The sequence below is a fragment of the Falco rusticolus genome, chromosome 19 (assembly GCF_015220075.1).
Source record: "Falco rusticolus isolate bFalRus1 chromosome 19, bFalRus1.pri, whole genome shotgun sequence".
NCBI lineage: Eukaryota > Metazoa > Chordata > Aves > Falconiformes > Falconidae > Falco > Falco rusticolus.
Genome location: NC_051205.1, coordinates 1058080 through 1084099, shown reverse-complemented (window position 1 = coordinate 1084099; position 26020 = coordinate 1058080). Strand labels below are relative to the sequence as shown.

The 26020-nt window shown below is 55.0% G+C and overlaps 1 protein-coding gene across 5 annotated transcripts in view; it reads left to right on the top strand.

Moving 5' to 3' along the window:
* Window positions 1-4231: 4231 nt before the first annotated feature.
* Window positions 4232-26020, top strand: part of OTUD7B (OTU deubiquitinase 7B) — a 33658-nt gene continuing 11869 nt past the window's right edge. Inside the window, exons 1-5 of one of the 5 annotated variants that reach the window (XM_037411981.1) lie at window positions 4301-4338; window positions 10038-10231; window positions 17632-17779; window positions 22582-22752; window positions 22948-23163. In XM_037411981.1, the coding sequence (XP_037267878.1) occupies window positions 17707-17779; window positions 22582-22752; window positions 22948-23163 (460 nt within the window). In that variant the 5' untranslated portion in view covers window positions 4301-4338; window positions 10038-10231; window positions 17632-17706. Of the gene's footprint in view, window positions 4339-10037; window positions 10232-13195; window positions 13372-17631; window positions 17780-20100; window positions 20418-22581; window positions 22753-22947; window positions 23164-26020 lie in introns of those variants that run through there. The other 4 variants (XM_037411978.1, XM_037411980.1, XM_037411982.1 and 1 more) reach the window with 4 other exon arrangements.

Sequence of the window (26020 nt, the reverse complement as noted above, 5' to 3'; positions counted from 1 at the left end):
AGTTCATGGGTGAGCCAAACGTATCCCAACAGACCCACAAGCGTCTCAGATTTGCTTCTCCTTCGGGGTTGTCCAGGGAAAAGGTGATACCCCGGGGTGTGCCTGCTCCAGCCACGCCAGATTCACCTGCGGCCAAACCGCAGCCAGTGGCTCCAACTGCCTCTCGCCAGCCCTGCCTCACCCTCACATTTTTCCTGTCTCATCCTCCCTCTCACGCCGTTCCCTAGAAGGATCCAGCTGAAATAACCAGGCGAAGGCTCTGCTGGCAACACAAGGAAAATGAGCGACAAGGGGGGTTTTCGGCCGAGCCGGTCGATGCCTTCCTCCTTGCTTTCCCTCCTGGAGCTGGGACGCTCTCCTTCAGGATGCTTCTCTGTGTTCCCCCTGTGCCCTCTGGAGAGCAGCCGCCCCACGGCACCCCATGTCCAAGCGCCCGTGTTTCACCGCCTTACTGCAAACCCAGCACCCAGCAGCTCCCATCTCCCATTCACCACTCCTGCCCCCAGCGGGATCAGCACCTGCCGGTGCTCAGACTTTGTGGATCAACAGGAGCAGCTGGCAGTAGATCATCCAGGCTTGGAAAAATCAGGATTTTTCACCTTCTGCTATTGGCAATTAGGGCTGGATATCAGGAATCTCGCTCTCCTTTACCTGACCCACTGGGAAGGCAGATGAGCCCATTAACCTCCCAGAAGTGAGGGCTGCCTCCCGTGGTTGTTAAGTGACTGGAATAAACTGGGGGCTGCTGGAAGGGTTAATGCATTTCCATATGTGAACTGCTCTGAAATGCGCAGATGAAAGGTTCTTAGAAGTGCAAAGCACTATTATCTGAGGAGCAACTTGTCCAGGAGCCGCTGCTGCCAGATTTCCAACTAGGAAGTTCTGAGAAAGCTTTCATCTGAATGGAAAAAAAAATATTAATCAAATCAAATCCATAAACAGACTCTGGAGCCGATGTAGGTGGGTGAAACTCCGCGTAGCTCAGTGGAGCCATCCTGGCCTGCGTCACACCAGAATGTGACCCTGAATGACTGATGGCACCGCAGCGAGCAGCAAGAATCCAACAATTCAGGCATTTAAAGGACCGCGGTGCCGGCCATCCAAGGTGGCATTGTGCCTTCCCTGCTCTCCAGCGCCAGCGCCTTCCTAGGTGCTGTGGTACGTGAGGGTTCAGCTGCTCTTCTCCTGCCACCTTGGTTTGGAGTCCACCAAAGAGGCTGGGACCAAGGGCCAGCTCCTCTGCCGCACGCCCGCCTTGTTGAGGATGGAGAGCGGCGCTGAAATAATTTCTTAAACACAAGCCCAGGGCCATGCCCCTGCAAACGGCACCGCTGTAACAGCACTGCGCTAATGTCGCTGTAGGTCAGTCCCTGAAGGGTTGGAAATACGATTGTAGCAGCCAGTTGCCCCTCGGCTGCATCGCGAGGCGTCTCGTTAGACCTGAGCCCGTCAGCGATGGTGGCAGCGCTGCTGGGGGAACGTTTTTAAGAAGGGGACAAAACCCTGTGCAATGGCAACTTCATCTGGAGCGAAGAATGAGAGTGTGAGAGCAGCTGCGGACACCCGGGCAGGGCAGGAGGAGACAGGAGGGGCCCCAGGCACCAGAGCAGAGATTCCCTGGCAGCCTGTGGGGAAGCCCACGGTGAGGAAGACTGTCCCCCTCAGCCATGGAGCCCACGGGGGAGAAGCTCCCCACCCACAGCACGGGGAGGACCCCACGCTGGGGCGCGATGAGGCTGTGCCCCATGGGCAGCCCACGCTGGAGCTGGCTCCCCCCAACGAGCGGCCTTGCCCATCCACGCGAGGAAGACGGGCACGGAGGAACAGGGGGCTGTGCGCACATTCCGCACCCTTGCCACCAGCGCTCTGAGTCTCCATGATCCATGTGCAGCTTCTCCTTCAGGCCCAGCTTCTGCCGAGACGTGAGCCTGGCCGGGGCTTGGCACAGCCCCTTGCACCAGCCCAGAGAAGCTGCCACTGTGGGTGCATCGATCCTCCCGTGGCAACCAGTGCCCCACCGATGCGACACAAATGCCTTCTCCCTGCTCGTGGAAACTCGCCTTGCGAAAGGGGGAGCGGGTGTGCCGCGCTGGTGAGCTTACCATCTTGTGAGCACTCAGCGGAAGGGATGCTGAGGGCAGAAAAACCCCAAATGTCCTGAACTCATGGAACCGCTGATGCCACCGAGAGCCAGGCCCGGGAGAGCGCCGGGGAGCTGCGAGGTGGCCGTGGGTCAGCGCGGCAGCGGCTGCGTCGCAAGGGGCCAGCCAGTGCCGTCACCATCACTGCGCCCACCGCATGGTTTCGGAGGGAAGCGCCGGGGCAGAGGCCTCGTACGTCTCCTCAGAGGGAAATTCATTGACAAAACTGTTTCTCCCAGCCGTGGAAATGCTTTAAACTTGAAGCAGCGGAGAGGCAGGATTTGCCGTGTATTTAGCTGCCCTGCCGACCCCTCGCAGTCGCTCCGGGCTGCTGGAAAGAAATGGCTGGAGTGAGCAGCAGGGCAGGCCGGCAGCGCTCGCCAAACCATCACTATCGATCCTTGGGAACCAGGGGTGCTCGGATCTCTCCGCGAGCGGATCTCGCCTTCTGAACAAACACGGCAGCGGGGGGGAAAAGCCTCCGGGGAGGCCGGGGCTCCATGGCACAGACTGTTCTTTCTTTGCTGGACTTTTCTCTGCCCCTGACACGATAAACAATCCTTTTGTGCGAGATATAAACAACGCTAGGTTGCTGACGGAGAACAAAGGCAGCGATTCAGGGCTGGGATCAGCTGAACGCCGCGCATGATGGGCCCTGCGCCGCCTCTCCCGTCCAGGGCTTTGCCATCGGCCACCACTGACCCCAGCAGCCCCCAGACTCCGGCCCGGGACCCTGCCCCAATTTTGAGGGACAGGGCTGAGTGGGGACATGGACCGGAGCAGCACAGACGCCCGGCTGGTGGCTCCCTGTGGGAGCTCTGCTGGGTTTTCCCGGTGTATCCCAACGGCAGCACCAGCGGCATCACGACTCTCCTTGTCCCTCCGCTTGGCTTTGCGTCCTCCTGGCTCTGAGAAATAAGCCACGGTGGCACCCACGGCAGCGGGAATGCCAAGCACTCAGCCGGGCTTTCCTGCTCCCACAGGCCCCGGTGCCAGCCAGCCCACTCGGCATTGTCCCCCCAGGCCATGGGGCAGAGTGGGGGGCCGCATGTCCTTGCCCTGGCTGGGAAAGCAATTCCCGGTGGGAATTGGTCTCAGGGGCCCGGGCACCTTCCCCTTGGGCTCCCGGGTTCCCAAGGCACAGGCCCCACATAGGGGGTCAGGCCCCACATGGGGGGTCAGGCCCCACACTGCGGGGTCAGGCCGCATGTGGGAACATCCCACAGGATGTTCAGGCCCCACAGATGCTCTCAGGTCCCACATGGGGGGTCAGGCCCCAGGAGCCCCATGAGGGACATTCAGGCCCCACACTGGGGGCTCACAGCCTGTGCAGAGGGTGAAGCCCCACACAGCGGTTGAGGCCCCACATGGGGGCTCAGGCCCCACTCAGGATCTCAGGCCCCACATGGGGGGTTGAGGCCCCAGGGGCCCCATGAGGGACATTCAGGCCCCACAGTGGGGGCTCAGGGCCCGTGCAGAGGGTGAAGCCCCACATGGGGGGTTCAGGCCCCACCCAAGGGCTCTGGCCCCATTTAGGACGTTCAGGTCCCACTTGGGCTCTCAGGCCCCACATGGCGGCTCAGGCCCCACTGGAGACCTCAGGCCCCATGCAGGAACATCCCATGGGATGTTCGGGCCCCACTGATGGTCTCAGGCCCCACGTGGGGGGTTGAAGGCCCCACATGGGGCGTTGAGGCCCCACTGGGGCTCAAAGGCCCCACATGGGGGCTCAGGCCCCACTCAGGATCTCAGGCCCCATGTGGGATGTTCTGGCCCCATGTGGGATGTTCAGGCCCCACTCAGAATCTCAGGCCCCACTCAGGATCTCAGGCCCCAATCGGGCTCAGGCCCCACACTGGATGTTCTGGCCCCACAGGGGCTCTCAGGCCCAACTCGGGTTGTCCCGGCCCGACTCGGGCGGTTCCGGCCCCACTCGGGCTCTCAGGCCCCACGCGGGGCCCGTCCCCCGGCGCGCGCCCCCGCCCCGCCCCGCCCCTAGGGGGCGCCCTGCTCCGCGCAGGCGCCGTCGGGGCGCGGCGGGAGCGGGGGCGGTGCCGCCATTGGCTGGGCCGGGCCGGGGGCGGGGCGGCCGCGTGCGCCCGCCAAAGCGCTCCGGGCGGGAACGGCGGCTGCGGGCGGCGGCGGCTCCGGCGGTGGCTCTGGGCCCCGGCGCCGGGCGGTCGCGCACAGGGCGCAGGTAGGCCTGGGCCGCGGGGGCACGGGGCTGTCTCGGGGGGCGGCGGGGGGGGCCCGCCTGGGTCGGGAATCGGCCGGGGGTGACGGGGTCCGGGACTGGGCCCGGGTCGTGGCTGGGGGGCCCCGGGGGCGGGTCCGGGCCCGGGCCCGTTGGGCGCTGGGGGTCCCGGCGCCGATCCCCGGTATAGGCCGGGCCCCGGGAGTGGGGGGTCCCGGGGCCGAGCCCGTTTGTGCCCCGCGGTGGGGGGGTCCTGGGGCCGTGTCCCGGGGTGGGGGGTCCCGGGGGCTCCCAGCTGCCCCCCCCGCTCCTGCCCGGTGAGGAGCCCCCGGGCCGGGGCTCCTCCGCTCCGGCAGCACCGCCCGTTCCCGGCCCACGGCGGGCCCCGCAGCGGGGGGTCGGTGGCCTCCAGCCCCCCGGGGCCGGTCCCCGCGGTTCGGGCTGGAGTGGAGCGGCGGGCAGGGGGGTCCGGCCGGGCCACGGGAGCCACCGGGCCGGGGTCGCTGCGTGGCCCCATCCCGAGCCGGGCGCTGGCTCGCCCGCAGTGTTCCCGCTTGTGGTGACTTTTTTTACACGAAATAATCGTAATCCGGTTACTTTTCCTCCGCTGCGGATCAAGCGGGATTGCTGTTGGCAACCTGGAAATCCGTGCGGCTTTGCCATCCCGTGTTTTGCGTCGGAACCGGAGCAGCCTCCATCCTACCGAGGGCTCGTCCCGGTGAAAAGCCCCGTTGCTTTTTTTTCCCCCCCGATGCCGGTTCACCAGCACCGGGCGGGAGCGTGGAGAGCTGTGAGTAACCGTCGGGGCTGGGCTCGGTTCGCTCGGCCAGACACGAGCTTAAAAACAGCTCCAGAGTTTACTCATCTTAATCTGGGGAGGAAAGGGAGTTTCTCGTCCGGCTAATTACAGGTTGTCTCGCTGCTGAGCCGTGGACTCCGTATGCTTTCCTTGTGGGCGAGGAGGCTGGCGGTGAGTCACCGGCTCCAACATCTCTGACAATCCCATGCTTAAGGGAAACGTCTTTGCACCGACGCCGTGGCGTGGGAGTCGCTTACGCAAGGAGCTCGGTAACGGGACGGATCCTCCCGGGAGGCGGCGACAGCTCCCTGTTACACCGGGGAGAGTGCGGCTGGGCTCGACGCTGTGTCCCACCGCTTGCCCGTCTGTAAAATGGGCTAACGCTGGCGCGGTGCTGTGTGCGTGGTGCTTAGGGGCACAACGCTGGCGACGATGCGCTTGCAGCGTGTGGGGGGGGATGAATTTCCACTTTGAATTGCAGGGGGAGTAAAGATGATATTGTTGGTGTAAGTCGAGTAGCTGGAAAAGCCCAGCTCAACGGCTGGATTTCTCCAGATCACTGAAAACGTCACATTTTTTCTTCTTCTTCCTGACTCTGCCATGTGTTTCCAGGCCTTGGCGAAGGCTGAGCGCCGTCGCTGCCGTTCGTACGGTGCAGTGGGAGTCTCGTGTTTGGGTTTGCTTTCTGCTGCAGCCGCTCCCGATGTTGGAGGAGCAGCGCTTTTCTGGGTGCGGTGGTGTAAAGCATGTGCAAACCTCTTGTATCGCAGGAGGAGGGTGGGCTGGTCGCTTGGACTTTAAAGCGCTGTGGCCGTTTTTTTTTCTTTGGTGCTTCCCTTCTTCATAGTGATTAAAATAAAAGGCCTCGCGAGGCTAGTTGTGAGGCTCGGGTTAATAGTTTCTGTAGGACAAAAGCTGCTGTTTTAAGTAGGTGTAAAAGGAAAATAAACAGTTGGCGCAACAAGTTGTGGCATCACAGCTTTAACCTGCGCGGAGCGGGGACCGCAGGCACTAAACTCCTTCCTGCTGCTTGGGAGTCCTTGCCCTGGTGTGGAAAGGAAAGCTGCCTTTTCCCGGGAAATACAGGGGATGAGAAAAACTGCCTTTTCCCAGGAAATACAGGGGATGTTCTCGATGGAAAATGTACTGGCAAAGCCGCTGTGCGGCAGCTTGAGCAGCGCCTGTCTGCACTGTGGTGGTTTTTGGGGGAAAGCGATGTTTAATCGCCTTGAAGGTGCTTTTTTTTGCTTGCTGAGGAAGTTTATAGAGGGGCGGTGGGGCGGCAGCTTGCAGCTCTTAAGAGTTGATACAGCTGGAAGGGAAATGTGTCGGGATGCTCGTGCGGAGCGTGCAGCTTGGAAGAGCCAGGCTTTCTCCGAGCGTGGCTGGAGGTGTGAAACACTTGCCAGCTCTCGGCGTGCAAGCGGTGGATATTAAGCGATCAAATCTCTGCTGGAATAGAGGGAGGCAGGGGACGCAAGGAGGAGTTGTGTGCCCAGATACTTCCCAAGATCAGGAACGTGGCCTTTCTGGCGCTGTAGGTTTTGTGCTCGTTCCTCGTTTTCTGCTGGGTTTACTGTGTTCCTGACGAGTTGGTGCTGTGCAGCTGCAGCGGGATGTGATGCTGCTCTCGCCCCGGATCCAACAGGTGCCTTGGCCCTGTGAGTGCTTGAGTTAAACTGTAAACTCATCCAAATGACAGAAAGATCGATATACGCAGCGGGAAGGGGGCTGGATCAAAATACTAGGGGGAGAAAACGGTGTGGAACTGGTGGCAGAATCCACCGTGGCCTGGTTTGCGGAGGAGCTGGTTATGAGCATCCCGCCGGGAGGCTGGCAAGGACAGCGAGTGCCGGGCGCTGCGGCGAAACCGGGGTTTGCGCTGGAAATAGTCGTGACCTGATTTAAGCAGGTGAATTTGTCTCCGTTTGAATTTGCCTGCATGTGGCCTTGGAGAAAGAGGCGTTTGTTTTAAACGCGTGCCGCGGCGTGGGCTAAAACGGGAAGGGAGCCTAAGACGGGTCATTAAATAATTACTGTAATTCTTGGGAGTATAACCCTGCTCCCGAGAACGTCATGAGAGCGGGTGCTGCCGCGCTCATCAAATGATTTAATGGCTTTATCAAGCCACAGCGTAAGGAAGGACGGTTTTAGGAACCTCATCATTTCTTCTCCTTCTGTTCCTGCCGCCGCCATCCCTCATCCTGACGAGGCAGTTCGTGCAGCCCCACGAAGCAGGGGGTGTTTATTGACTGAACTTTACAGCCCTTCGTTGCCCCCGTGTCCTGGGTGCTGCCTCCCGTGCTGGAATGCGCAGCAGCCCCGTGCCCTCTCCCCTGGGCAGCCTTCGGGGATGAAAAGTCGATGCTTAAGTGGAAGCAAGGATGCTGTGAAAACTAGATTACGTGTGCTCATCCTCGTTAATTATCGGACTGTAACAACAATCCTTTTTTAACGTAGTACACGATCCACGTTGAGGTTTGAGCCCTTGTTTTCCCTTCAGCACCAAACAGAAATTTATCCCGAAAAGCCCAAACCCTTTCGAAAGAGGAGTTGATAAATAAGAGCGATGATCATGTGGGTAGAGCCTCAGAATTAATGAAGCTTCTGTGTTTGTGTTGGAGACTTTTCCAGCTTTTACACGGTTTGGAGGCTTCATGCCCGTGCGGTGCCGACGTGCTCTTCACCCCAAGTTTTAGAATGATCTGGCTGTTGAAATTAGTGCGGTTTTATTTAGAGCAATGGGAAGCAGGTGGCTGTAGCTCTGGAAAACAGGGTGAAGTTTCTATTTAAAAGCAGTTAAGCATATGAAAATTGTCATGTTTTTATAAACTCTCACTGCGACTCTTGCTTCACTGCTGCTCTTCTCATGCTCCGACTTTTGAGCAACAGCGTGTTTTTTTAAGAACGCCTTTTCCCTGCTGGAAAAACCTCCACTTGCGGGGACAGCATGCTGTCCTGAAGGAGCCTGGGTCGTGCCAAAAATCTGCAGGAGGCTTCTGAGCTCGGCTTCTGAGGCTGGGGTACGGCGGGACGGGGACTCCAGGAAGAGCGGCTCGTACCGAACGTGGGATGCTGCAGCCCAGCGACCTCAGTGCTATGTCCGACCTGGCCGGGAGCTGCCTGACGCCTCTGTTTACAAATATTCTGCTTTCTGGCTCTGTTTACAAATCATATTCCGCTTTCTGCCTTGTGGACTGGCTTTTTGCATCCGCAGCGCCCTCTCCTTGGGCTGGAGGAGTGGGCGAGCTCGTAGCTTTTTGTCAGGAATAACTGTTTGGCTGAGCTTTGGCGACGGAGGTTCGGTGAGGATCCATCAAGCCAGTTTGATTTTTGCCCTGGGTGAAGCGAGAGCTGCGCGGGCCCTATCCTGTCTTGCACAGCACCTAGTCGGAGCTTAGCGACCACGATAAAGGTATTAGGTCAGGTCAGGCTCAGCGCAACACTGCTAATCCCGGCTTGGTTTTGGCTGCTGTCGCGTGCGTTAGGTAACCTGCGGGTGTCGGGTCAGGGATGCGGGCTGGGGCAGAGGCAGCATCCCGCGGCTGTGGGAAAGCGGAGAAAGTGAGGAACCTCCCTGGAGGAGCTTCAGATCTTGCTCGTTTGGAGCTGAGCCGCATGAGTAGCTTATTTTGCTCGTAGCTATTCCGATAAGGCTCGTTAAGTAAAGAGCAGGGCTCGGCCAGCTCGGGCGCGGGGCCACTCACGGCGCCGATGTCTCGCCTCAGTTTGCACCATGACCCCGCCGTCGGGGCGAGGCTTGGGTGCAGCTCCACGGGGAGAGCGAGCCGGCCGCCTTTCCCTCCGTGTCAGCACCGAGTGCTCTCCTTGCACCGGTTTTGGGTGGGATTTTGGGTTGGGAGTCGGGCGCGTTGGCTGCGTGGCTTCTCGGAGCTTCCTCCTGGTGGAGCTTGGGAAAGCCAAGCAGGTGAGCGATGTGGGAAGTGCAGAGCGTCTGGCTGGGGCCGGCAGAGCAAGGTCTTGCGGGGATTTTTGGCACCCTCTGCCTTGGTCCAGCTGGGAGATGCTCTCTGCAGGCTGGGATGCGGCGGAGGTGCCTGGCTGAGGTCGTGCCACGACTTTGTGCCGCTGGGACCGGAGCCCTGGTGACCTGGCTGGCGTTCCTGCCCTCCTCCAAAACCCACGTGGTGATCTGGGGGAAGAGGCGTCGCCCTTCCACGCTCCTTAAATATTCCTAGAAATACCTTTGGAAACGTAACAGAGGCCGCCTATGATACAGGAGCTCCAGGTCGTGTTTAATACTTAGTTTTGGCATCAGCCCTTAAAAACAAATCTCTCTTTTTTCTGAAGTACGTGGTCTCCGCGTGGTTGAAATCTGAACAAAATCAGAAGCCTGAACGATCCATCTTTTCTGCAGATTGGGTGAAATGTTTATTTAGTTAAGTGTGCTTGATGATTTTATTTTGGTTTTTGCCTCTCCTTATGCCCTAGATGACACAAGTGATGAAGCTGAGCTACGCTGAATTATTTTTACCTTTTTTCTGATTTCTTCCCTTGGTCCCTTTTAATGTGCCTGGTGGAGTTAGGGCAGGGACCAGGATGCTCCGCATCTCTCTGGCAGGTCCCTACTGAAACCTGGCGAATTAATTTTGGCGATGCCTTACCCTGCAGGGAGCGAGGGAGCTGCGGGGCGCTCGGCTTCTGCGTGTTTTCTCTGACTTTACCCTTGGTTTAGACCAGCGTTTGGTATTTGGTGTTTTAATCGGCGTTAGGAAGGAGGAAGGTTTGCGTCGGGGTGACCGAAACACGGCTCTTTCCTCGCTGAAGGCAGAGGGAACCTGGGCAGGTTCTCGCCGCCTGGAAGGATGCAGTTTTGCGGTAGTGATAGGCGGAGGCATCCGTCCGGCGCGTTGGGATGCGCAGCTTTCACTCTGTTTTTCAGGGTGTGGTGACCGAGCGAGAAAGACTGTTTGTGTAAGGATCGAGCTTAGCAGAGTTCAGAGCTCGGGGTGACTCACGGCTCGCTGCATCGCTCCACTTGAAACGACGCTGTGCTGTGGTGCTGGTGTGGGCTGGGGGGAAGAGACCCCGACTGATGGCTCAGAATCCCGGCAGGAGCAGCAGAGGAGCCTGCAGGTAATGTAATAACCCCCTGCGTGTCACCCGTGCCGGGGGAGCCAGCGACGTTTAGCGTGGCGCGGCGTGAGGCTTTGCTGCTGGTGGGGTTTTGAGCCTTAAAACCACAGGTGGCGTAAATTTACCCCATGGATTGGTTGGCTTCTACCTCCTGAAGACCCCCAGGATGCTCTGGCCTGCGGCCACCTGGTCCTTTCTTCATTGTGCTCCTCGTTAGCAAACCTGTGCTGGCTCAAAGGCTGCTGCCACCCCCCCGGGGCCGTGCCCTTGGCGTGCCCAAATCATAAGAAAAGAAATTTTATAGCAACTAGGCTGGGAAATGCACCTACCCAGCTCAAACTCTGTTTAAAATCAGAATGTTTGCGTGCAAAGGGGGTATTTCAACGCGCTTGAGGACAAAAGTCCTCCTGGGTTGCTGGTGCCTTTGACAACGTTGACTTAAAAGCTGGAGTTTAAAAAGGAGGGAGGTTGTGGCGACTTTTGACGCAAAAGGAAACATTTTCCTTGGGCTGAAACTGTTGAGTTTCCGAATATAGTTTGAGCTGCTGCGTCCTGCTGCCTGGAGCGAGCAGGAAACGGATGCCCAGGGGCTGGGGGAGGACACCTGCCTCCCACTGATCCCCCTCCCCAGACCAAGACACCCTCAAGGCACCGCCGAGAGCTCGGTCCTGAGCTCAGCTCCCGGTTCTCTGTGCAAGCCGGGACGCCGGGGGGTTCGTCGGGGCAGCACCAGGCGGCTGGGAGACTGGCTAAAAAAAAATAAATAAGTACCAAGTTTTTATTTCTTTATTCAACCTGCTTTTGAAGATTTCACGCCGCGCTGCTGGTTCGGCTGAGATGGGCTTGCAGAAACCAGGGTGGTCTTCCTGTAAAAGCGGGCAGGATGATGAAGGCTCCTAAATATTTGCGATGCTGAAGGCTCTTATCAGGGGTGTTGAGCACATGGTTGTAAATTTGCATTTTCTGTGCTTTCTTCTGCTATTTGCACACAACTGATAAAGCAGCTGCTGCGCCAGGGTGCCAGGGGGAAGGGGGTTTGGAAGAAGAGCTCGGTACGTTGCTGGATGGTGACCGGGAGGGTGAGCCTGGGGTTAGGTCTTGTATGAAACCTCGTGTTGTTTGCATAAAAAAAAAAAAAAAAAAAAAAGGAAAGAGAAAAAAAAAAAAGTTTTCTCATAGGGGAGTCGCCTCCTTCGTTCGCTGATGTTGTTCCTTCCGCGGCTCGCAGGGGACCGCGCTCCGCAGGTATGACAGCGTGTTCGGGCACGACAGCAGAACGGGGTGAAGTATTTCCAGTAGCAATGAACTCAGTCATCCTTTCTGGACAGGACAACGAAAAAAAAAAAAAAAAAGAAAAAAAACCCTAAACCCCAGTGAATCAGCCTGAAACCATTTGCTGCAAAACACCTCCCGAAATCCCGACGCGTGGCCGGAGAGGGGCTGGGAGTTGGAGCCGGTCCCCTCCTTGCTCTTGTAGATTCCAGCAACACCCTGTGGCTCGTGCGCTTCTAGAAACTTCTCCAGACAGAGCGTGATTTGCTAATAACCTTTTAGCTTTGCTTTGGGCCTGTGATTTGCTAATAACCTTTTAGCTTTGCTTTGGGCCCGCGGTATCGAAGCCCGGGGCGGTCAGAAAGCTGTTGTACCTTGAGTGGCTTCTTGTGGATGGGCAGCAGGAGCGGTGACGGTGACTGATTATTTTTTTTGGGGGGGGGGGGGGGGGCAGAGAGAGCTGCCATTGCCCCGACACCCCTTCCCGTTGGGTTAGCACCAAGCGGTTCCTGCCTTGTCATGGAGAAATCGCTGCAGGCAGCGGCAAATCCACGCCTTTCCTTGGACCTGATCAGCCCGTAAATTGCTTTTATAAGCCCTTATAAAGAAAAAAAAAATTATTATTTTTTTTAAAAAAAAAAAAAAAAAAAGGCTGGTCTTGGTGAGGCTCAGCCCCGCAGCTGGCTGTCCCTCGTGTTGGAGCCCGGTCCGGAGCATAACAAATTTGTTATTCATTAGCCTTGAGTGTTGTGCTCTTCTGCAGGTGAACGGTTAAAACACCGGCCGGGATCTTCACCTCTGACTTCCAGGCGAATCCCGTTGCTGTTTTTCTGGGATTTTCCCCAAGGTTATATGTGAAGCATCCAGTGGTGCCTGCCCGGGACGTGAAAACTCTTTCCAGGCTCGTGTTTTCGCTGCCTAGCACTCACGGGTCTCCTGCTTGCAAATCCTTCCAGTGTCTCATAAGGGCGAGGCTTAATTAAGCTTTTTATCACATTTTACAAGCATTAGCTAACGAAATGTCGTGGCGTCCCTATGGGGTAGGTGTTTTTCCGCTTACCCTAACCAAGCCGTTTGTGTCGGGAGGGAGATGCTTTGGAACCCGTGCCCGCCGTTACGCCGAGATGCTCTAAAAAGACGTGGATTTCCCCGAGGTTTGAAAACGCCAACATTGTCCCGTGCCCGCGCAGTGCAGCCGATGGAAATGTCAGACCGGAGGCTCCCGGAGATCTGAACATCCATAAAAACAAGCGGCTTTTAGGACGGCTGGAAATGCAGCTGGTGGCCTCAGCTGGCGGCGTCTGCAGCTTGTAATTAAAATTTGTGTGTTCCTGAAGGAGGAGGAGGATGGAAAATGGGGTGAACGTGGGTTCCGCCGGAGCTGCGCTGAGCTTTTACCCCATTTCTTATCTTTATGGTGCTTGGGCGAGAGCCGGGGGGCATGGGAAGGGGGCAGGGTGCCGGTGCCTGGGATGAGGGGGGAGGAAAGGCAATCCTCTCATTTTACTCATGTTAAAATTGAAAACACTAATGTTAGCCGGATGGGGAAAAGCGGAACGCCGAGAGCTGGAGGGTGCCAGCGCTCGCCTCCAACGCGGGGTTGGGTTATTTTTTAACCAGGAGCGAGCGGCTCCGGCTCTGCTCCCTCGCGTTTTGCCCGCGTAGCTGGGCACCGGCGGCACAGCAGAGCGGGCGCTGGGCTCGGAGGATTCCTGCCAGCCAAGGACATCGTGGTTTTCCCCAAACGCGGCGGCACACGCGGTTCGAAGCCAATATTGACACCGCTGTCAGCTCCAGAGCTCACGCGGCACATCCTCGGTGGAAGGCTCCGGGCGAGCCGCCAGTGCTGCCGCCAACGCTGGGAGAAGGTTGGTTTTTCCCTGGAGCTTTTCCTCTTGGGACTCCTCTCGCTGCTTCGCCTTGTTCGGTTTGGGTTTTAACCCCTGCTGCTGCTTTGGTTTGGAGCTCGTTGCCCCTGGGCTTCGCCGGTTTTTCACCGACGCGCGGCACGCTCTGGTGAAATCCGTCGGCTGAAAAGGGGCTGAGCGTCTCCTACAGTTTCAAAAATCTGGACCAAAAGTAGCTGGGCTGGAAACCTTCGGCGGATTTAATGCTCTGCAGTTACCAGTGGAAGGCAGCTCCTCGCGGGAGGCGGCAATGGGATGGATAATCCCCATCGGGGGTGTTGCGGCGCCGCGGGCAACCTCCTACCGGTGAGACTGGAGCGGACGTGGAACTGTGGGAGAGAAAATGCGATGGATCTCGGGAGAGAACAGAGCCACAGGACAGCCACGGGGAGCTGCTGGAGGGAGGGAACTGGATTACAAATCCAGAAAATTAGGATTACAACGAAGGGCCTGGAGCCCCAACCCCCGCATCCTGCAGCGGCCAAACCAGCACGCGGTTTATTCCCTTGGAAGTGATTTTTTTTTTTTTAAATTATTATTATTATTTTTTCCCCATATTTTTAAGATAGAGCTGAACAGGAGTAAACACGCTGCATCCCTCAGCCTGGCTTCCCTGGGGTGTTGGTGGGCAGGTGGCTGAAATGGGATCAATTCTGTCCGTTGGAGATGGGGCTGGATACATATTTTGCAGCATCCCCCCCCTCCCAAAATATGCCAGATGCCACATAAACACCCACCGCTGCGCTGCCGCCCGATGCCCTACCTGCCAAATACTTTTACTGACAGGGCGCAGATAACAATGCGCAATTGTGCGCGTCCCGGCGCTGCGGTTATTCAAATAAATAAAAATCTTTCCCCAGATTTCGCTGGGAAGGAGGCGTTTACCTTCCCCGACATCGCTTCTGCTCCTCTATGCAAATTTTTTGGGAAACCTCATCCACGTGAGGCCGAACCGAGGTGTAAATCCTCCAGATTTACGGAGCGGAGCTGCTGTTGGCACCTCCAGGGGGGACAGCGCAGTCGCCTTTTTGCAAATAAAAGCATTTTGATGTTTTCTGGATGTGGGTTTGTTTGGGCGATTTTTTTTATTTTTTTTTTTTAATTTTTTTTTTTTTTTCCTCCCCCCTCCAAATTTTGAAAACTTCAGCCAGGGAAGCATGACAGCTCCCCAGCGAATTAATTACCTTTTTTTTTTCTTAGCTAAAATATTGAATATGTACGGTGGGGGTGTCACCTTTGGTGTCACTCCCGTAGGTGATGGCTTCGCCCCCAGGAAGCGGCGTGGACCCCGCGGCGCTGCTGTTGTGATTTGAGCTGCGGCGTTCATGCTAAAAGCAGGAAAAAAGTTTTATTTCCAGCCCCCTTCCCCCCCCCCAAAAAAAAAAAAAAAAAATTGATGGGAAGGTGATGACAGAGCCTTATCGCAATGGGAGGATCGCTGCCAAGAATTCCTGCCCGCTTTTGGGAGCTCTGAAGGCTGTTTTAATTGGGAGTTGATAACGAAGCCGCGCCAAGCTGGCTCTGCGCCGGCAGTTTTCCCCCCCTCTCAAATCCGGATTTTTATTATCGGAAGAGCTCGGAGATGGGAATTCCCCACTCCTGAAAACGCAGTGAAGGCAAACGCGCTGGTTTGCCAGAAGCTTTGGGGAGTTAAAGGAGAAGCACCTCAAGGGATGCGCGAGAGGTGGGAATATCTTGGAGGAGCGTCGGCGAGGGGGAAGAAAATTACGGGAATGTTGGGAAGCGCACTTTGTCGGTGTTTCTGGGTCTTCCCTCCCATCACCAAGCAGTTCTCATTAACGTCTTTGCAAATTAAGGCAATTTTGGTTCAGCTTTTCACTGCTGGGAAGATGCTGGACGGGTGGTGGTGGGAGCAAGGACTCAAAATCCCGCTCTCCCTTTGTGCGCAGCCTGGAAGAGAAAAACTTTGGGAGTATGGGACAGCACCTTTGGGCTTTGCTTGTTGTTTTTTTGTTTGTTTGTTTGTTTTTCCCCTGGAATAGCTTAAAACGTAAATATTTAGGAAGTAGCATTTCCTTGAAGCACTGATGATGGGGGGTGGGATTTTTCGGAGGACTTCAAGAACATAATGGATAAAGAAATAATGGATATTTGGGATGTGATGGATAACGGGACCGTGGGATAGGATGCCTTTCTTCAGTATCCTGGATTTGTACCAAAGCTGTGAAAAAAAAACCTCAGAGGGACCGCTTTGCTAGAGTGGCGAATTCATCCCCTAAATCCCGTTGGTGCGTTTTGCAGCTGGAGCTTTGCATCTGCGGCCGACGCGCTGGCGATGTCCCTCCGGTATTTTCAGGCAATTTTTTTATTTGTCCTTTTGCCCTTTTGATCTCGTTCTGATGAAATACCGGAGGAAAACCGGCACCTCGGGGCTTTTTTTTTGGGGGGGGGCGGGGGATGACATCCCATCGGCTCGGGATGGGGATGCTGGTGGCCGCATGGGCTTCAGCTGGATTGTTCCGAGGATGAAATCATGGTTATTCAGCATTTAATTTGCCTTAATTCCCACCGGAGCATCCTGCAAATAACTCAGTATATAAATAATAATATAAATATAAATATATAAATAAACTAACCTGGGATTTAGTCCCAAACACGTTGTCATCAGCACTTTTCTGTTTGCAATAGAAGGGGAAAAGCTGGTGTAGGGATTGTACCCCACGGTCGGGATGGCACCGTAGATGCTGGGGTGCACGTGTCGCCTGCAGCCGTTGCTGGACAGTGAATTTTATTTTATTTTATTTATTTTACTGTCCGAACACACGTCGTTTCGGGGTTGTCTTCAGCTAACAACAGCCCCAAGATCGCCACGGCGATAAAAAAAATCAAATAATTTTTCTGCACACATCCAATTAATAAGCGAATGACCCGCCAGCAGGGCAGTATTTAGCCATCAAAGCCAGGTTTTGCCCATTTTTGAGAGTAATCCTGAAAAAAAGTCTTTTTTTCCAAGGAAAACAGGTTTCGGCGTCTTCCATGTAACACTGAAATTGCCTCTCCTACGCTCAGTACAGCAATGCCTCCCTCGACCAGCCTGGCACATTTTTTTTCCCCTCTTCTTCGTGTTCAAATTTTCAGTTTGGGATTTTTTTTTTTTTCCCCCCAGCGGTTTCTGTTCCTCGACAGTAGAATTTTTATCATGACCCTTTAACTGAAAAATAAAATAAAAATTTAAAAAAAAAAAAAAAAGACAACCCCACCTGGCAGAGCTTTAACTGAAAAATAAAATAATTTTATTAAAAAGAAAAAAGACAACCCTACCCGGCAGAGCTTTAACTGAAAAATGAAATGAAAAGTTTTTTTTAAAAAAGACAACCCCACCCGGCAGAGCTTTAACTGAAAAATAAAATAATTTTATTAAAAAGAAAAAAGACAACCCTACCCGGCAGAGCTTTAACTGAAAAATAAAATAATTTTTTTTAAAAAAAAAAAAAGACAACCCAATCTGGCAGAGCTTTAACTGAAAAATAAAATAAAAAATCATAATAATAAAAAAGACAACCCCACCCGGCAGAGCCTTAACTGAAAAATAAAATAAAAAATTTTAAAAAAAAAAGACAACCCAACCCAGTAGAGCTTTCTACCCAGTCCGGGCTCCCGCTGCTCGCCGTTTCGGGGGGGAGGAATGCAGAAAATCAGGATTTGAGCACACACCTTTCCAAATCTCCGGACCTGCTAAAAATTCAGATTTACATAATTCGCCTTCGGGCAGGCTCTTTGCTCCCTTCTGGGAAGGTGATCCGCACCGGTCACTTGTGGTTTTCTGCAAGGAGGAATTGTTTGGATTTTATTTTTATTTTATTTTTTGCCTGAAAGGGGCTTTTTATGTTGTTCTAATGCTGATGTTTTGCTCCCAAATAAATTTAATTCCTAGCGGTGTATTCGTGATTTTGGAAAGAAAAGCTCCACCGCCTTTGGGATGAGAATTGTTTTGGGTTTTTTTTCCCTGGATTTGCCACCGTTAGCAGAGCCGTTACCCCCCTTTGCATGTGGGGAGAAAGCCGCAAAATCCCTATTTTATTTTATTTTTCTCCCAGTTATTAATGCACTCAACAGCAGTCCCAAAGCACCGTTAGTTGGGGGGAGGGGGCGGTTTATTCTCCCCCCTTGGCACCTGCCATGGGATGGTTCCCAGCCAGCTCGGCCGGGTTAATTATTTTATACGCTGTAACGCGAGCCCTGCGCCTTCTCGGTCCGCAGGTCGATGCCGCGGTGCTGATCCGGCGCCGCCGACCCCAGCTGCCCAGCGGGATCCATGAGCGCACCACCTCGGCTATGGACATCGTCCTGTCGGATTTTGTTCGCTCAACGGGGGCAGAGCCGGGACTGGCCAGAGACCTCCTGGAAGGTAAATCAAATGGGGAATAAAAAAAAAAGGGAAAGTGCCTGATGGGGAAGCTGGGGGGGAGGGGGGAAAGTTAAGGACCCCTGGTGCCGGTGATACGAAAATCGTGCCCTCGGCGGCGCGGCTGGTGAAATTCTGCCCGGGTTTCTCGTTACACCTCTGTTGGGGAACGAATTTCAAATGTTCAGCTGGAAAAACCCATCGACCAGGAGCGTGGTCCCCATCCTTCGCACGCTGTTCACCACAAGCAGCAAAACTTCAGGCTTTTGTTTTATTTTATTTTATTTTTTTTCCTTTATAGCAGCGATGCCTTCGGAAGGGTTGACAGAATAGCGCTAGGTGAGGGCTGCCCGCCTTTCGAAAGCAGTGGAGGGGTAATTACCGAGGCAAAAACGTGCTTTTACTGGTACATCTCGTTCTGCTTGCGACGGCGGTTTGATTATGCCGATATAAATTGCTATTTTGCCGATGCCGGTGACCTCTCCCAGCGGAGCATCCCCTTTACACCCAGCGCTCGAGCTGCCTACCCAGCAGGACCGGTCGGTTTGAGGTGGTGATGGAGAGCGTGGAGACGCTCGGGGAGTTGAACACAACCGTCATCTGCTTTAAACTTTAAAAAGTTTTGGTTTTTAAACGGGGAAGCCAGCCCCGGAGAGCCTGGGCACACTGCCCTGGCAGCTTCCTCCAAAACCCCATCAGGTGGGGAAGTCGTTCCTTTAGCTGTAGGGCTGCAGGTGATTTTTTTATTATTAATATTTTTCACTCTACTTAGAACCACGGGAAGGGTAGAGGAGAAAAGATAACCAGGGCTTAATTTTGAGGCTGTAAACTCGCTCGGGAGCGTTGCCTTCGGGTGCGTGTTGACAAAAGGATGGTGAGTAAATAGCGGCGTGTGTCGTAACGCTGGAGGACAAAAGCCTTGCGTGAGAAGCAGGGTTGTTTGTACACAATTAACCAACGGGCAATTAGAATGCAAGACCACACTTGCCTGTTTCTCCTTTTTCTTGGACAATACGGCTCGTTTCTGTTGTCGCTTGGACCCGGGACCAGCTGATGCTCCTACAGCATCCGTGCCGGCTCCCTGCCTGCTGCTCTAGCACTAACGAATTCAACGCCCTGAAATTGTTGCTAGAATTTGTGTCTTTGGGCAGTTTGCTTCACCTGCTCGGCTCTAGCTCTCCTCCCCTGGCTCGGTGCTCACCGCAGCGATTCGTGCCTTTTTCCTCTTCAAAACTCCCATCGGCTTTGGCAGTTTCGGGGCTTCGCCCGTGAATTTTCCCAGCTAAGCATCATCTCAGCGGGCTGGCACGCCGTGGGGGTTGTGGGGTGTTTAGGGTCTGGCTTCAGGTTGGTTTGTTTCATGGCAGGATTTCAAATATTCTCTTTTGGAAGAAATATTTAGCCTTGCCGTAGGAAAGGTGAAAGTGGATGCTCCTTCGAGCTCTCCGGCTCCCGCTCGGCACCTGGGTTGATTTATTCGGACAGCAGCGGGTTGAGCTCATTTTTATGACGTGCTGCTATTTCTCCTGCAGCCTTTGGTGGAGCTGGCAGCTCCAGGGGTGGAAACGAGGGAAAAGAGAGAGATTTGCCTTTTTTTGAGGGGTGGGTATTAGTGAAAGCAGTCAGATGAAGTAGGTGTATTAAGTGAGTTGTTCAGATGTGAGGTCTGAGGGCAACAGGAGCAACTTACATCGTGTTTTCTGCCTGTGCGTTGAGTTTTGTGCACGCGTTGAGTGAAGTTGGGGTCTGGTGGTGACGGGAGGTCAGAGTGACGGGCTTCCCAGTGGGCTTGCCGATGGACTTCCTGATGGACTTCCCAATGGACTTTCCTGATGGACTTCCCGATGGGCTTCCTGATGAGCTTCCCGATGGTCCTCCTGAAGGGCTTCCCAATGGTCCTGCTGATGAGCTTCCTGATGGGCTTCCCGATGGTCCTCCTGATGGGCTTCCCGCTGGGCTTCCCAATGGTCCTCCTGATGGGCTTCCCGATGGTCCTCCCGATGGACTTTCCAATGGGCTTCCTGATGGTCCTCCTGAAGGGCTTCCCAATGGTCCTCCTGATGGGCTTCCCGATGGTCCTCCTGGTGGGCTTCCCGATGGTCCTCCTGATGGGCTTCCCGATGGTCCTCCTGGTGGGCTTCCCGATGGTCCTCCTGATGGGCTTCCCGATGGTCCTCCTGATGGGCTTCCCGATGGTCCTCCCGATGGACTTTCCAATGGGCTTCCTGATGGTCCTCCTGGTGGGCTTCCCGATGGTCCTCCTGGTGGGCTTCCCGATGGTCCTCCTGGTGGGCTTCCCGATGGTCCTCCTGGTGGGCTTCCCGATGGTCCTCCTGATGGGCTTCCCGATGGTCCTCCTGGTGGGCTTCCCGATGGTCCTCCTGGTGGGCTTCCCGATGGTCCTCCTGATGGGCTTCCCGATGGTCCTCCTGATGGGCTTCCCGATGGTCCTCCTGGTGGGCTTCCCGATGGTCCTCCTGATGGGCTTCCCAATGGACTTCCTGATGGGCTTCCTGATGGTCCTCCCGATGGGCTTCGCGGTGCTCCAGCACTGATGGAAACCCATCGCCGTGGCAGCATGGAGAGGCACAGGGAGCTGAGGAGCTGGGGGAGAGGAGCACGTGGTCATCAGTGAAATTATGTAGGTTCTGCTGATTGCCATCACGCGGCGATGAGGCAGCGAGGGCTGTAGTGCTGCGTGGGAGACGGGCTCCGGGTCTCTCTGCGCTGTGTCCCCAGGGGACGCCGGGTTTCTGCCGGAGGAGGGAACCTCCCTGTTATCATCCCAGCACCCGCCAAACCTGCTCGGTGCCAGGGCTCTTCCCGAAGGATCTTCCCAAAGGATCTCCCCACCTCTCCCTCCGCAGGGAACCACCATGGTGCCGAGTCCACCCAGCGCGCCCTTCCCGGCGCCGTGGTCGTTGGGATTTACGAGCCCGGCAGCTGCCAGAGTTCCATGTAGAGTTTCCAAACTTCAGGATTATTTTTTATTTTTATTTTTTTCAATTTTTGAATCAGCTGCTGGCGAAGGTCCTTGGGAAATGCAGCTGTGATGGGTCGGTGCCACTGGAGCATCCTCCCGTCGCCAATGCGGTCAAGCAAATAGTGATACAGCAGCAAATTTAATTTTAATCTGATGGGACATTCTCATTCCTTGATACTGATTCATTACTTTATTTAAAAAAAAAAAGGCGGGGGGGGGGGAATAAATCCCTTTGACTCAGAAGGTACAGCTTAAAATAACTTTCCGTTTGGAGTCAGTTGTTAAATGCTGCAAATTACATCTCTCAAAAGAATTTAAATACTTGAGAAGCGTATTTCCTTTAGGGAATTAAACGTAATGACTTCTTTTATTGTCCCTGAGCTATCACGTAAACCCACTGGTGGTTTATATATCTTTCCTGTCGTGGCGTTGCTATATATAAAGTTGGCTTGCTTTCTACAGCGTTTGCTAATTTAAGAGTCTAGATTAACAACGTTCATTAAAAAATAAAATAAAAAAAAATAAATCACAATTATCCTAGATGTAAGCCATATGGTAGGGTTGTTTGTTTGGGGGGGGTTTTTTTGCTACGTACACTTGTCTTTGCGAGACAGCGGCTTCGAAAAGGTCAATTTATTGTGCAGAAAGCTTTCAGTTTATTAATATATATTATGGTTTTGCCACTTGCTGCGTAATATTAAGAGGGGATGGAACTGCTTTAAGGATTCGCTTAACTCCACGAAGTTCAAGCTGTTTTGCTGAATAATTTATCTGGCCAGCAGTGACCCGAGCCAGATGAAAACTCTCCTAGATGCCACCTGCCCGGCTGGCACCTTGCTGGCTTCTAGATTTTAGGTGTCAGCTGAAAAAGAATTGGGTGGCCGCCTCTGAAACTGTGCGGGGAGATGTAAAAAAAAGGGGTTTTACAAACCAGCAGCTTTTGAAATCGGGCGTTGCGGCGCGTGTTTTCAGTGCAGCATCCCGCTGTGCTGATGGGGTAAAGGGGAGCCGGGGGCTGCGCGCGGTGCCGGCAGGGGGATCAGCGTCCTGGTGGTTGGAGGGTTATAAAAAAAAAAAAAAAAAAAAAAAAGGGCCGGGGGTTTAGCTCGATGCTGGTGGATGTGACACAGCCTCATTCCATTTCCCCTTGCTCAGGGCGGTGTGTCCCCATCCCGGCACGGGGACCCTGCCCTTCGTTTTACAGCCGGGAACCTTGTTCTGGCAAAGTGCCATCTCACACCGGAGAGAAGGGCGAGGTTTGGTGTGGTGGGTCCCTGGCAGTGGGTGCCCTGTCCCCGTGGGTGCCCCATCCTGGTGGGTGCCCCGTCCCTGGGGACACTCCAGTTCAAGCGGGACGGGGCTCTGAGCACCCGCTGTAGCGGGAGGTGTCCCAGCCCAGGGCAGGGGTGGCACTGGGGGGTCTTTACGGCCCCCTCCCACCCAAACCACCCGGTGAGGCGGTTTTTGCTGGGGTTTGGGGTTTTTTTGGCGGTGAGGTCTTTGGGTCTTGTGACGTCCAAGGGCAGCCACTCGCTCTGGGCTCTGCCCCTGCCTTTGCAGATGTGACGTGTGAGCCGCCCCTGCAGCAGAGCCAACGCTCTCTGGGCACTTGGGGTTCCTGGACTCTTCCAGAAATGCAAATCCTGGACAGAAATAGAGTGCCCAGCTGAAGGAGCGGTGCTGCTCCCTGCATCCCCCCGTGTTCCTGCCGGGCAGCCTTCCCGCTCCGTGATAACCCCCCCTGTGATGAGTTTCTAGCACGGAGGAACCCTCTCTATTTCTTTCCGCTGTCAGTGACCACTGTCGCTACCTTCCCGTCCAGGCAAGAACTGGGATCTGAGCGCAGCCCTGAGTGACTTCGAGCAGCTGAGGCAAGTGCACGCCGGCAACCTACCCCATTCCTTCAACGAGGGACGCGGCTACAGACCCCCCGAAAAAGAAGCGGCTCGTCCCGGGCGCCCGCCGCTCCAGCGGCAGGATGATATTGTGCAAGGTCAGTGTCACCAAAACGATACGGATCAATTAAATCTTCCTTCTGGTGCCTGAAATATTTATATGCTGGGGCAACCCAGCTACCGGCAACCAGAAAAACACTAGCGGAAGGCAGCGGTTTGGGAATGGCTCCGGTGAGGTTTGCTGCTCCTGCCCTGTTCAGGTGGTTTGGTTTTTTTTTATCTTTCCCTCCCAGAAAAGCGCCTGTCTCGAGGCATCTCCCACGCCAGCTCAACCATCGTCTCCCTGGCCCGCTCCCACGTCTCCAGCAACGGCAGCAGCGAACATCTGCTGGAGATGCCCATTTGCACCTTCCAGCTGCCCGACCTCACCGTCTACACCGAGGATTTCCGCAGCTTCATCGAGCGAGACCTCATTGAGCAGTCCATGCTGGTGGCACTGGAGCAGGCTGGTGAGCCCTATATATATATATATATATATTTATTTTAATGCTAATACAGTGCGGCGGGAGCGGTTTCCAACAGGAGCGAGCCCAAGGCCACGGAGAAGCGAGTGCGCGGCGGGGCTGCGTTATCAGATAGGTATTATCGCATCCCTTTTTATATGGTATTATTGCATCCCTTTTCATACGGTATTAGCGCATCCCTTTTTTTTGTGGTATTAGCGCATCCCGTTTTTATACGGCGTGGTGCAAGAGTTGAGTAAGTCTGCTGCGCTGCGCCTGTGGACGCTGACCGTACGTAAATCGTGGATGGTTTATTGCTCGTGCAGCTGAATGCAGCTCTAAAAAAAAAATAAAAATTGCATTATATTGCCCTCCTGGAACTTGTCAGCCTTCTGGAGAGAAGGAGGGTGCGAGAAATTCCTGCGTGACACGAGGAGTAGCTCATCACCGCTGACAAATACTAGGAGCGATTACCAACACCGTAGGTTGATGATGCGTTTTGTACGCTGCTTCAGCGCAGGACTCGTCTGCCTGGAGAGGAGCGGCCTCAGGAGCGCAGAGGGGCTGCGTTCTAACCTGCTTTTTCCCCTCCTGAGTAGTTGCTGGGTGAGCTGACATCACGATTTTGCCGGTGGATGAATGGGAACTCCGCGCTGGCGGAGAAAACCCAACACGCACCTTACCAGGAGTACATTGGATGGGGAGCAGGAGGACACCCGGTAAAATCTCCGGCATCTTGACACCCCTCCTTTGTTTCTGTCGCCAGGGCACATCCCTAGAAAACTCCTCCTTCAGGGATAACACATACTCTTAGCGTCAAATTTTAGCCGGCTCCTGCTCAGGCGTTCCTGTCATAAATATTCTCGTGGTTTGGAAATGGGCACTCGAGCCAAGCGATCTGGTTACAGCAGCGTTGCTGTTTGCCGAGGGTGAAGCTGCCGTGTCTCGTGCAAATAAAACATCCCGATCTATGCCCCGGCGGAGTCGGGGGGGGGGGGGGGCTGGGCAGGTCCCGTGTTTTGGCACAAACTCGGGGTGAGGGAGCTGGGGCTGGCTGTGCTTTGCCATCCATGTGCCGGGGCTGCTTCCTGGCGTGCTGAGACGACATGAAGTAATTGATTTTTTTATTTTTTTTTTAGAAAATGCCTTTTGAAGACTGGAGTGTTTATCTGCATTATGTATGTGGGTTGTAGGTGGGTGTTTATCTTTAGGAAGGGGCTGGACCGCCTGTATAAAGCGCTTTCGAGCTTAATCCAGGTAGGGCTTTGAGCATGGTGCCGTGCTCTACGGTGACTCCCGTTATTAATTTACTACATGCTGTCCTTAGGGGATTAATAATTTACTACGTGCTGTCCTTAGGGGATTAAGCAAATATTTTATAGACTAATAAATGTATAGGTAGTCTTCTCCTTCTATCCAGAGATCCCTTTACGCCCCTGCGGTGGAGTAAGCACGCTTTAAAGTGGCTGTAGATGGTCATGACGTCTTTTAACATGCTCAGAGTTGTAGCAAAAGGTCTTCATTGAGCTGGAAATTTGGCCTTTTACGCCACGGTAGCGTTGTTTGTCACCAACCTAAAGGGCCCGAGCCTTGCCCTCTGTTTTGAAGGTGCGGAGTGGTTTAGCGCGTGGAGGAGCAGGCAGCGGTGCCTTGCCCGAGGCTATTGGAAAAATAAAAAAATCAGGAAGAGCTGAAGGAAACCCCTGGGTTCGATGGCTTCACCTTGGCTGGAGGTCAGGCTGCTCCTCGGGGTCAGGGACGCAGTGCCAGGCACGGCTCCAGCACCCCCCCAGCGTCCTGGGCAGAAACCTCCTGCTTCAGACTCATATTTAATGACGGTCTTTAGGTGGACTGCTCAAATCTGCTGAGTTAGGGGAGCGGCGTGCCGGCTTCGCTGCGGGGATGGCACCGCGGGTTCCTCGTTCTTGGGGTGTAAATGTCCCGCGTCTCGGAGCAGGCGATCAAAGCACTGGGTGCCTCGGGAATGCATCAGCCCGGTCTGGAGAAGCTTTTTGACCTGGGTTGAGCCCGTGCGTGAGCAGAGGCGCGTGTGTACACGTACCCCGCTCTGCCTTCCCAACCTGCGCATATTTTCAGCCCTAAGTCATCGGCCGCGCCGGTTCCCTCCACGGGAGAGACGAGCTCGCGTCTGGCTCCGCTCGCTGCCAGAGGTGGGCGAAGCCTTCTGCAAAGGACCGCTGCCCGTGCGCAGGGCTGCTGCTGCGCTGCCGGCGGCCTCTCCGCTGTCATCCTCGCCGGCGAGACGCGCGCTGCCGGTGGTCACAGCCACGGCGGGGTTGCTTGGAAGCCTGCGATTCCCGTCCTTCCCAAAACATGGGGCCAAGCAGCTGCCCGTGTGTAAAGACACTAAAGAAGCTCTTGTTGCTGCCAGATCCCAAAACAGAAATATTTTCTGCACGTGTTTCCGACAAAGAGGTGGGCTCTGGATGAAGTAAGGAGGCTACAGATGAATTATTTCGTTTTAGACAGATGCAATGAGCCTGCTCCAGCACAGGTGCCGCTTTTTCTAGCCACGCTCCTTTTTTTGGGGTCTCTTTTTGTAGCCCACTTGCAGGTGGCAGGCCTGCTCCCCCTCCCCCAGCGGTGATTCCGGAGGGGAAGGACCCCCTCGGTCCACAGGCACGGCACAGGGGTGGTGGTGGTGGATCTGTCACATCATCCTCGGGAGCGGGAGGCCAGGTCATCCCTGGGAACGCTGCCTTCGTCACGCGAGGAGGATGACGGCGGCGTTACGGCGCTGGGTTCCCTGCTAGCCTTAGGAGAGCCATGGGGGTTTGCCATGAGTCAGTCCTCATCTTCAGGCCGGCAGGAGCGCTGGCTTTGTGCCTTCCCAGCGCCGTGA